The 12869-nt window shown below is 41.3% G+C and overlaps 1 protein-coding gene across 2 annotated transcripts in view; it reads right to left on the minus strand.

The window, feature by feature from the left end:
- Positions 1–12869, minus strand: part of RUFY1 (RUN and FYVE domain containing 1) — a 66281-nt gene that overhangs the window by 26805 nt on the left and 26607 nt on the right. For both annotated transcript variants that reach the window (XM_061421298.1, XM_061421299.1), the window contains exons 7-9: positions 9836–9901; positions 4531–4600; positions 804–905 (exon numbers count right to left, since the gene is read on the minus strand). In XM_061421298.1, the coding sequence (XP_061277282.1) occupies positions 804–905; positions 4531–4600; positions 9836–9901 (238 nt within the window). The remainder of the gene's footprint in view (positions 1–803; positions 906–4530; positions 4601–9835; positions 9902–12869) is intronic.

Raw genomic sequence — 12869 nt, forward strand, 5'->3', positions numbered from 1 at the left:
ACTGGGCTGGCCAAGTACAAAGTATTTTAACGCATTATTGACTGGGGAATTATTGCAGAAACTAATGCCCGTGACTGGCGATTTGTTATGTAAGTGAATAATGAAACACTCTGGTCAATCACGTTCAAGTAACAAAAGATATATTAATACATCTCTGGTCAAAAAGTTGCTAAAATATACCACACATATGTTTTAAAAAGTAGCATAATTTCTAATTTCTATTTTTTAAAATAATAGAGAAAAGTTAAAATTTTAAAGATATTTTAATGTGTTTGAACTTGAAGGATGAAAGCAAACTAACAGATTTTTGAAAAGGTGGGCTCAGAAACAGTTTAATTTTCCTTAAAACAGAAAAGTTGTTCTGAGTGGGAAAGGTCCCCATTCAATATTTATCTAGCATAACTGTTGGCACTGGGTAAATTTAGAGATGAATCAGATACGGTCTCTACCCTCAAGTCACTGGGTGAGACGGCTGCAAGTCAGCAGTTCTACAAAACAGCAAATGGCTCCTATAATGGAGGGAGACGCGACGAGTGATGAGAACACAGGAGGAGAAGGGCCCAGGCCCACTGCTGGGCACTGGGGCAGCCCCACAGGGGCCTGGGCGCACAAGAGAAGCTGAGGAGGGAACAGTAACTTTCATTTACAAAGGCCTAGAGGCACTTGGGAAACCGCAAGTGGTCCAGGTGGCCTGAGAGTGACATGAGGGTACCAAGGCATCTTTGAAACAGAGCATCTTTGCACGTTTCAAGCTTGAGGTCTGTGATGGACAGGTCTGAGTGCCTGCAGGGCCCATTTCTCACCTCTACGCTTTTTTCACTTTTCTCACGAATTAATTCATTTTGTTCTCTTAATTGTTGCTGTTCTTCTTGGAGTGAACAAATTCGGTCTGTTGCAGCTGAAAGCTTATTAAGAAAGATTTTTATATTTTTTTAACATCAAAATGAATCTTACTGCTCAAATCAGAAGCTAACATTTAGCATCCTCGAAATTGACAATGCATTTTCACATATGTGAAATTTTGTATTTTATCCTTGTTTTGAATTAGGTAATACGGTCACAAAATTCCAAAGATAAAAATACATAGGCAGTAAAATCTCTCTCCCACCCTTGCCCCTAGTGATCTCTGCCCTCCCCAGATACTCTTTCACAAAAATGACAATATACCATCTATTTCACATGGGCAAAGATTTACGGACACAAAATATTAGAAACAGCCTGAATGTCCAATACTAGAAATGGTTTAACAAATCACAGTGAGAGCAAAAAAAAGAAACAAGTAGTTATTAAAATATTTATAAAAACTTTTAATGACTTGAGAACATATTTATGATATAATACAATAAAGCAGGTTATAGAGTATGTTCTCATGACTAGTTTAAAACAACCACCGCCACAAGGACCTCCCTGGTGGGGGTAAAGACTTGGTGGTCCCAGTGAAGGGGACATGGTTTTGATCCCTCGCTGGGGAACTAAGACCCCACATGCCACACGGCATGGCCTAAAACAAAACAAAACCCCCACAACTTAAAAATGCTTAAGAAGAAAATCAAAAGCAAACAAACAAACAAAACTTTTAGGACAAGATGGGGACACTTTAATCCAAGTGTTAAAAAGAGCTGTCATTTAGCCAAGGGATTATGGGTTTCCTGTCTACCCCTCCCCCCCACCCCCTTTTTAGTTTTTCTAGCCAATGAGCAAAAGTATATCTTATCACTAGAGAGATAATTAAAGAATGTGGGAGTAGAATCACAACCAAACCACTAAAGATGTGCCTGAGGAAAACATCTTCCTTGCCTTGAATGAGTTAACATAGTTTAGGGAAAAGTATATAGGAGCAGGTGCCTTCGTGGAGCTGCTGAAGAGAGGCCAGCAGGAAAGACAAGGAGTGAATGCTCCAACCAGCTTGTCCTGATCCAGACTCTGAACCAGCCTCGAGAGAGAAGGTGAGGCTGGGTAAGGAGAAAGAAGCAAGACGTGTGTCCCAATGTGTGGCTATGCTCCTAGCATCATTCGCGAAGGGGAGCCTTCTCTTGGTCAATGCATCTAGGTCCACTCAGACTCAGAACCCAGGACTGAGGTTTTCTAAACATAACTTCTGTGCCCAAGCTAAAAACTGTAAGGCTTGAAAGGAGGTGCTAGTTGCTACAAGGGAAGAAGCAGGAAAAAACCGTATGGTAATTCCAGTCCTACTCTCTGAGGATAGAGAGAGCACACCCCGACTGAGAGGTGTACTTTTCTCTAAAGCACATTTTCTATTACAACTGTTTGCTTTTGAAGAAAAAATAACCCAGTTGTTCAGTTTCAAAAGCTAAATTAGACCTTCATTCAAAGTGTGCCAACTCCCCTCAGAGTGGGAGAAAATATTTGCAAACAAAGTAACTTATAAGAGATTAATCTCCAAAATATACGAACAACTCGTGCAGCTCAGTATTTAAAAAAAGAAAAATCCAATCAACAAATTGGTAGAAGATGTAAACAGACATTTCTCCAAAGACATGCAGATGGCCAAAAAGCACACGAAAAGATGCTTAACATCACTAATTACTAGAGAAATGCAAACCAAAACTACAGGTCAGAATGGCCATCATAAGAGCCTACACTGCAAATACCAGGGAGGGTGTAGATAAAGGAAGCCCTCTTACACTGTTGGTGGGAATGTAAACTGGTGCAGCCACTGTGGAGAACAGTGTGAAGGTTCCTTAAAAAAGTCTTCCTAGAGCTACCGTGACCCAGCAGTGCCACGCCTGGGCATGCAGCAGAGAAAGCAAGAGTGTGAGATTCACGGACCCAGTGTTCACTGCAGCGCTACTGACAACAGCCCGGACACAGAGGCAGCCTAAATGTGCATCAGCAGAGGAGGGGATAAAGAAGATGTGGTACATATACACAATGGAATAAAAAAGAATGAAATGATGTCAGTTTGCAGAAACATGGACGGACCTAGAGACTGTCATACAAGTGAAGTAAGTCAGATAGAGAAAGACAAACGTCACATGATATTGTTTATATGTAGAAACTAAAAAACGGGTACAAATGAACTTATATACAAAATGGAAAAAGAGTTCCAGATGAAAACAAACCTATGGTTCCCAGGGGTAAAAGGGGGAGGAAAGGGATAAACTGGAAGACTGAGACTAACGTAAGCACACTGCTATATAAAATAGTTAACTAAAAAAAAATAAAAAAAAAAAGAAAATAGTTAACTAATAAGGACCTACTGTAGAGCACAGGGAACTCTACTCAATACTACGCAATGGTCTATATGGGAAAAGAATCTAAAGCGTGGATGTATGTATTTATATAACTAATTCACTTCGCTGTATACCTGAAACTAACATAACATTATAAACCAACTATACTTCAATAAAAATGATTTAAAAAACCCTAAAACAACAACAACAACAAAAAACAAAGCATGCCGCCTCATCTGGGAGAACAAAGAGTGAATCTGCTTGTTCTAAAAGCAGCTAAGGTCTCTTTGAGCGCCTCTACATGCCAAGTATCAGGCAAGGCACGTTTATATGGTATTAACCTAATTTAATCTATACAACACTATTGTAAGGTATGACTTATCACCCAATTTGGAGATGAGGAAAGAGAGACCCAAAGGCCCACTCCATCCCCAGAGGAATTTGAGTGCTTCAGTTCTAAATGCGATGAAGTCTCTCCTGTGACGCTCATCTTTGAATTTCTGCCTCCTCTCACATATCTGAGCTCCTCTCCTGAAAGCTGTTCCGGTCATGGCCCTGAGAAGAGTATAGGAAGTCTGCAGTGAGCCTTCCACTGGAGTCCTTACTAACAGGCATGCTCTGCGACTCCTCCCGGCCGTGACCTGCTCCAAGCCACGGGCGGCTGTCCTCCGGCTGCTCTCGCGGCCTCTCCTTCCCAGTGAGAGCTGGGGGGGCCGGGCAGCCAGGGACCGCTACCTGTGGGCACGCACCCCGCTCCTGCTAGTAGGAGACGAGCTGTGTCCACCAAGCGGACGGCCGGGTGCGGGCAGCAAGCCTCTTCCTCGGCCTCAGCCCTCCTTCTTCCTGGCCTTTCATTCTCTCTCTTCCTAGTGAGAAAGCAGAGAAAGACCACACTGTGGGGAGACTGGCTCCACGCGCCAGCAAGGCCAAAACACCAAAGGGGCGGGTAAGGGTACTTCCACCCCGTGGCAGAGCCTGCGCCTTCCGACAGCAGGGAGACACAAACATCACAGGACGGGTGGTAAAAGAGGAAGAGAACAGCACGTTCACAAGAGGACCTGCACTTGTCTCCTCTGAGCCACTGTGGCGCGATGAAACCGAAGTCCCCGAGAGCTGGCTCGCGATCAGCTGCACTGGCTCACGGGAGCCCTGGCCAGCGCAGAACACAGACACTCTGAGGATGTGAAATTCTGAGAGTGCCCGTCCTGTCTGCAGCTCCAGCCAAGGTTAGCACTTCCCATTCCTGCCAGTGAGCAGCTCTGGTCAGATATACCAACCATACCATTTCTCTTAGCCTGGGGTCATTCTGGCTTAAGCATTTCAGGAAGTTACAAACCTCTTCTTGAAGCTTTGAATTAGTCTTCTCCAAGCCATCTATCTTGCTTTGAAGATCCCCAACTGTGCAGCTGTAAAACAGAAAATATTAAGTAAATGTGAACCTATGAAGGCTGTCTTCCCAATTTGTAAACAATGAGAATAGAGAGTTTCAGATTTCCTGTATGAAATGGAGTCAAAGGGTTTCCAATTAACTCATAGATGAGGATTCTAAATATATATGTATATTAATTGAAAAGTTTTCAATGTTTTCTTCCCCAAATATGCTACCCATTTGTTTTTTAGCCAACTGGAAAGAAAACAAGAGTTTCTCCCAACACAATAGATGGGAGCCAAAATGCCCTGGCAATCATACATCTAAAGTAACATTCATAACAAGATACTGGTACTTTTGGGCAGTAGGATCAAAGTTGATTTTTAAATCTTTTTTATACTTTGTCCCATTTTTCACATACTCTTTAAGTAACATGCTCTACCTTCATACTGAAAAATACACAAAAAGCTAGTGTAGACTTCATAAACAACAACAATAGCTACAACAATAATAGTAGTAATTTTCTTTTTGGACAATGTACCAGGCTCTCTTTTGGTCTAAGCATTTTAAATGCATCAACTTACGTAATCCTCCCCACAATTCTGTGAGGCAAATTTTATTGTTAATCTGTATTACAGATGAGGAAACTGTAACTTTACATTGAAAAACTCACTAAGTTCATACCCCTATGAACCCAGGAAGTCTGGATCTAGAATCTGCACTTTTAGGCAACAGATCCTACTCCCAAAAACTGATGTTTTTTGCGATTGAGGGGGTGGGTACCAAGAGCCAAATCTTTCAAGGCTAGTGAACCAAGGTTCAGGAATTGGGTGGGAGAAAGATAAAAATACAAATTGACACAAAATGAAAACGGCAACAAAACAAAAGATATGGAAGGAATTACAAGTTTAAAGAGTATGGTATTTTCAATTCTGTACTGACTATATAACTCACAAAGTACTAATAAATTGCTATTTTTTTCTTAGGAAACATAAATTTCCAAACATAAATCTTAGAACAAATCTTAAAAAACATAAATTGCCAAAAAAGATATATCCTCAAGAGGAGACCATCCTCACTGGAGAAGGGAATGGCAAACCACTTCAGTATTCTTCCCATGAGAACCCCATGAACAGTATGAAAAGGCAAAATGATAGGATACTGAAAGAGGAACTCCCCAGGTCAGTAGGTGCCCAGTATACTACTGGAGATCAGTGGAGAAATAACTCCAGAAAGAATGAAGGGATGGAGCCAAAGCAAAAACAATACCCAGCTGCGGATGTGACCGGTGATAGAAGCAAGGTCTGATGCTGTAAAGAGCAATATTGCATAGGAACCTGGAATGTCAGGTCCATGAATCAAAGCAAACTGGAAGTGGTCAAACGAGATGGCAAGAGTGAACGTCGACATTCTAGGAATCAGCAAACTAAAATGGACTGGAATGGGTGAATTTAACTCAGATGACCATTATATTTACTACTGTGGGCAGGAATACCTCAGAAGAAATGGAGGAGCCATCATGGTCAACAAAAGAGTCTGAAATGCAGTATTCGGATGCAATCTCAAAAACGACAGAATGATCTCTGTTCATTTCCAAGGCAAACCATTCAATATCACGGTAATCCAAGTATATGTCCCAACCAGTAACACTGAAGAAGCTGAACGGTTCTATGATGACCTACAAAACCTAGAACTAACACCCAAAAAAGATGTCCTTTTCATTACAGGGGACTGGAATGCAAAAGTAGGAAGTCAAGAAACACCTGGAGTAACAGGCAAATTTGGCCTTGGAGTACAGAATGAAGCAGGGCAAAGGCTAATAGAGTTCTGCCAAGAGAATGCACTGGTCATAGCAAACACCCTCTTCCAACAACACAAGAGAAGACTCTACACATGGACATCACCAGATGGTTGACACCAAAATCAGATTGATTCTATTCTTTGCAGCCAAAGATGGAGAAGCTCTATACAGTCAGCAAAAACAAGACCGGGAGCTGACTGTGGCTCAGATCATGAACTCCTTATTGCCAAATTCAAACTGAAATTGAAGAAAGTGGAGAAAACCACTAGACCATTCAGGTATGACCTAAATCAAATCCCTTATGACTATACAGTGGAAGTGAGAAATAGATTTAAGGGACTAGATCTGATAGAGTGCCTGATGAACTATGGACGGAGGTTCGTAACACTGTACAGGAGACAGGAATCAAGACCATCCCCATGGAAAAGAAACGCAAAAAAGCAAAATGGCTGTCTGAGGAGGCCTTACAAATAGCTGTGAAAAGAAGGGAAGCGAAAAGCAAAGGAGAAAAGGAAAGATATACACATCTAAATGCAGAGTTCCAAAGAATAGCAAGGAGAGATAAGAAAGCCTTCCTCAGTGATCAATGGAAAGAAACAGGAAAACAATATAATGGGAAAGACTAGAGATCTCTTCAGAAAATTAGAGATACCAAGGGAACATTTCATGCAAAGACGGGCTCAATAAAGGACAGAAATGGTAGGGACCTAACAGAAGTAGAAAATATTAAGAAGAGGTGGCAAGAATACACAGAAGAACTATACAAAAAAGATCTTCCCGACCCAGATAATCACAATGGTGTGATCACTCACCTAGAGCCAGACATCCTGGAATGTGAAGTCATGTGTGCCTTAGGAAGCATCACTAAGAACAAAGCTAGTGGAGGGGATGGAATTCCAGCTGAGCTATTTCAAATGCTAGAAGATGATGCTGTGAAAGTGCTGCACTCAATATGCCAGCAAATTTGGAAAACTCAGCAGTGGCCACAGGACGGGAAAAGGTCAGTTTTCATTCCAATCCCAAAGAAAGGCAAAGCCAAAGAATGCTCAAACTACCGCACAATTGCACTCATCTCACATGCTAGTGAAGTAATGCTCAAAATTCTCCAAGCCAGGCTTCAGCAGTACGTGAACCATGAACTTCCAGATGTTCAAGCTGGTTTTAGAAAAGGCAGAGGAACCAGAGCTCAAACTGCCAACATCCCATGGATCATCGAAAAAGCAAGAGAGTTCCAGAAAAACATCTATTTCTGCTTTATTGACTATGCCAAAGCCTTTGACTGTGTGGATCACAATAAACTGTGGAAAATTCTGAAAGAGATGGGAATACCAGACCACCTGATCTGCCTCTTGAGAAACCTGTATGCAGGTCAAGAAGCAACAGTTAGAACTGGACATGGAACAACAGACTGGTTCCAAATAGGAAAACGAGTATGTTAAGGCTGTATATTGCCACCCTGCTTATTTAACTTATATGCAGAGTACATCATGATAAATGATGGGCTGGATGAAGCACAAGCTGGAATCAAGATTGCAGGGAGAAATATCAATAACCTCAGAAATGCAGATGATACCACCCTTATGGCAGAAAATGAAGAAAAACTAAAGAGCCTCTTGATGAAAGTGAAAGAGGAGAGTGAAAAAGTTGGCTTAAAGCTCAACATTCAGAAAACTAAGATCATGGCATCTGGTCCCATCACTTCATGGCAAATAGATGGGGAAACAGTGGAAAACTTTATTTTTCTGAGCACCAAAATCACTGCGGATGGTGACTGCAGCCATGAAATTAAAAGACGCTTACTCCTTGGAAGGAAAGTTATGACCAACCTAGACAGCATATTCAAAAGCAGAGACATTACTTTGCCAACAAAGGTCTGTCTAGTCAAGGCTATGACTTTTCCAGTGGTCATGTATGGATGTGAGAGTTGGACTATAAAGAAAGCTGAGCACCGAAGAATTGATGCTTTTGAACTGTGGTGTTGGAGAAGACTCTTGAGAGTCCCTTGGACTGCAAGGAGATCCAACCAGTCCATTCTAAAGGAGATCAGTCCTGGGTGTTCATTGGTAGGACTGATGTTGAAGCTGAAACTCCAAAACTTTGGCCACCTGATGCGAAGAGCTGACTCATTTGAAAAGACCCTGATGCTGGGAAAGATTGAGGGCAGGAGGAGAAGGGGACAACAGAGGATGAGATGGTTGGATGGCATCACCGACTCAATGGACATGGGTCTGGGTGGACTCTGGGAGTTGGTGTGCTGCGGTTCATGGGGTCGCAGAGAGTCAGACATGACTGAGTGACTGAACTGAACTGAACAAGAGGAGAAAAGCTAGATGAACTAACAACCAAGGAAAGACTGAAAAGCTGGCAAAGTATTGCCTCTCTACAGGTGCTTCAAATTTTCAAGGATTTCATGAACTAGAAGGTGTTCCCAGGCACAGAAATAAGGCAAAGCTTTCTGATTCATTTTGTGAGGCTGCTTTGAGACCATGCCAGAAGGAAAACTGTGGAACAATTACATTAGATTATGCCTTAAGAGAATGATTAAATCATTAAAGCTATGATCAAGTAGTTTATTCCTGTGGAAAAAATAAATTAGTAAAATTGTATCATGTCAATAGATTAAGGGATAAAAGTCAAGATTAACTTAATGAATGCTAAAAGGCATTTGATAAAATTCAACATCTATTTCTTAAGTTCTCAATAAACTAGGAATGAATTAAGAATCTCTCTCTCAAAACAATAGTCAGCATCATACCTCAGAGAGCTCAGAAATGTGCTTCCTTATGTATGTTCTAAAGAACATGCCAGATCCTTTGCCTGTTTCATTGGCTTTGGGGGCCACAGAGGCTTCTCCCATAGGGCACTGTTAATGTGCAGAGTAAATTTCCTAAAGGGGTTGAGGGTTCAGGGAGAGAATTGTATCTCCCAAAAATGTTACGCTGAGAATCTCCATCCACTCCCCATCAACACTTGGCAACAACCAGTTTTTCAGGACACACAGGAGCAGCTTTCCAATTAAAAAGAAAACTCAAGATAAAGATACCCACTTTCAAAAAAAAAAAAAAACACTTGCTATTAAATCTCTTCTGAATTGCTTTCAAAGGTCTAACCCAGTGGTTTTCAACTCCTTTTCCTGCTCAGCACACGGGAGGGATGTGTGCTGATTCCCAGCGGCAGTAGTGGTTTCTAGGCAGTGATCTCCAACTAAGCTGCTGTAGGCTGAGGGGTGGAGAGTCAGGTTTCATTCATTACTCTCTAAGCTGCATGACTACACAGAACAAGGCACCAAAGGATTCCCCAAAGCTCTTTATCAAGAAATCATACTTCTATAACCTGTACACATGAGCACTGAATGACAGTCTTTCTTCCTGATTAGGAAAAAAGTTATAAATATATGGCAACTCAAAAAAGGTCCCATGAGGCAATTATTGGGCACTGAGAACGAACACTGGAAAAAGAAGGGAGTCCTACCTTAAGTGCCGGTTAAGTTCTTCCACATAATTTTTTTGATCAAGGACGTCTGTGATTCTTTCATGCCTTTAAAAAAGGGCATAAAAATAGAGAAATTATTTTTTTGCAATGAATAGTTTAAAAAAATGCATTTACTTATTTGGCTGTGTTTGGTCTTTTTGATACGGCATATGGACTCTCCAGTTGTGGTGCATGGGCTTAGTTGCTTCCTGACATGTAGGATCTTAGTTCTCTGACCAAGGATTGAACCTGTGTCCCCTGCATTCTAAGATGGATTATTTTTTACCACTGGGACACCAGGGAAGTCCCAAGGAATTGCTTTTACTCAGGGTTAATACTCTGTAATTGCCCCCAACCTTCCAATTACCTTGTAGGAGTACCAATGTCATTAGTGCCACTGGGAAACCAAGAGACAGTCAGAGTGTAGCAACGTCTACCTGGTCCTGAGTGAACCAGCACGACTGGCTGGGAGGACATGGAACACTCTGGCAACGCTGCCTGGAAAGGATCCTCCCTACAGATACTCCTCCCACCGCACCCCTAGCATTTGAGAATGCCACCAGGGTGCGAGGTGGAAACACCAAAATCCATACGCAAATGGCTCCCGAGGCAGGAGATGAAGCAGCCCTTGGTATACTGAAGGAAAAGAAGCTGGCTCATAAAAGAAGATCACAAGACTCTTCACAACACAAAGCTGATTAGTCTGGGTTTGAAAAAAAAAAAAAAAAAAGACATTGGGAATTCCGTGGTGGTCCAGTGGTGAGGGCTCTGTGCTTTCAGTACCAAGGGGGTGGGTTCAATTCCTGGTTAGGGAACTAAGATCCCCAAATCCACGCAGTGTGACAGACAAAACAACAACAAAAAACTTTATATGTATTTATATATATAAAAAAGACTTTAACATTTTAAAGTTAGCCTCCCCCCACCAATTTCTTTACATACATATGTACGTAAATGAGATTATTCAACCCACACTCATGCCACAGGTGCTGGATTTATTGGTCAGTATAGTTTATTATTATTATTTTTTTAACCTTTCTGCCCTCACATAGCTTTCCCAGGTGACACATACTGACAGCTTGATGAGTAGCCTCTGTGCATATAATCATAATATCTATATTTTTATATATAGTATATACAATTAAAATATAAAAGAGATTTGGAGGGTTTAAAAAATGGAATATATATACTTCTCAGTATTATACTTTTCTCACTCAATAATACCTGTGGAAACCCCTCTAAACCTACTATTCACTAGGTAAAATTTGCTTTTTCTCATGTCTGTATAATATACCACAGCGTGGAACATTTTGGATATTCCACAATTCATTCAATTACAGATGTCCCTAAGTGTCCACAGGGGACGGGTTCCAAAACCACTGTGGATACCAAAATCTGCAACTGCTCAAGTCTCTCATACACATGGCGTAGCACTGCTGACCCTCTACATCTGTGGGTTCAACATCTGCAGGTATGAAAGGCTGACTGCATTCCCTTAAAGGTGGACAATCAGCTCATTTCCAGTTCTTTTCGACATTAAGAATATATTTTTAATTCCAAGTGAGCAAACCTTAGTACTCTGGGGGCATAAAGCATGCCTTCCTTGGTAAGGTACACTGCCAGGACACTGAGACCAGAAGAGTCCTCAATACGAAGAAGTGTGAAGGACAAGTAATGGATGTTTCTGGCAGAATATTCAAACAGCCCAAGGGTTTACAGTCAAACTCCCTCCCACATCTGTGTTCAGTCCATGTGCCTCTCTAGAAGTGATCCATGTATATGGAAGTACAACATATAAATACAAGTGTTATGTCTTCTTTATTACAACATAAATTTGAGCATGTTATACACATTGTTTGCTTTTTTTTCTTTTCCATCTCTTTTTTCAGAGTGACTTCTTTTAATGCTCTTGTTAACAAGGATGAGGTAGAGTTACATGTGGCATGAAAAGACATCCAAGACACACTGTGGTCAGAGTAAGTCTAGAGGCAACCTAAATGTGTCACAGTGCTTTTCCATTTACATCCCAACAATCCATAAAGCAAATTACACTACCAACAATATACATCTGAAAGGCATTAAAAAAAGGACTTGGAAGGAGTCATGCATGAGTGGCTTCCTCTGACGAAGGAGGCGGGGAGTGGGACTGAGGTGGGAGACCGGGGGATAGTGTGGATGGGGAAATCGCCCTTGTACTCTCTATTCTTCCTGAGAGCCTAATTCCTTAAACTACAGGAACAGGAACACATTACCACTGTAATTAAAAACAGCTAAATAAAAACTAAAATCTCAAACAGTGCAAAAACAAAAGTAGCATTCTTTGTCAGCAGTTACAGGAAAAGATGCTCAACAACACTAATCATCAGGAAATGCAAAACAAAACTGCAAGATGGTAACACCTCATACCTGTTAGAATGGTTATCACTGAAAAGACAAGAAATAAGAAGTGTCGGCCAGGAAACAGAGAAAAGGGAACCCTTGTGCAGTGTTGGTGGGAATGTAAACGAGTACAGCCACTATGGAAAACAGTATGGCAGTTTCTCAAAAAATGAAAAATAAAACTACTAAATGATTCAGCAATTCCACTTCTGGGTATTTACCCAAATAAAGGGAAAACTAACATGAATACATATATGCACCCCCATATTCACGGCAGCATTACTTACAATAGCCAAGATATAGCAACAACCTTCCTGATAGCTCAGTTGGTAAAGAATCTGCCTGCAGTGCAGAAGACCCTGGTTTGATTCCCGGGTTGGGAAGATCCACTGGAGAAGGGATAGGCTACCCACTCCAGTATTCTTGCCTGGAGAATTCCACGGACTGTATTTTCCTTGGGGTTGCAAGGAGTCGGACACAACTGAGCGACTTTCACTTCACTCCTTTATAGCAACAACCTAAGTGTCCATCAATAGATGAATGAAGAAAATGTAGTATATTTATATAACAAAATATTATTCATCCATAAAAAAAAAAAATCCTACCATTTCTGACAGCATGAGTGGATTTGAGGACATTATGCTAAGTGAGATAA

This window comes from Bos javanicus, chromosome 7, assembly GCF_032452875.1.
Source record: "Bos javanicus breed banteng chromosome 7, ARS-OSU_banteng_1.0, whole genome shotgun sequence".
NCBI classification, from domain to species: domain Eukaryota; kingdom Metazoa; phylum Chordata; class Mammalia; order Artiodactyla; family Bovidae; genus Bos; species Bos javanicus.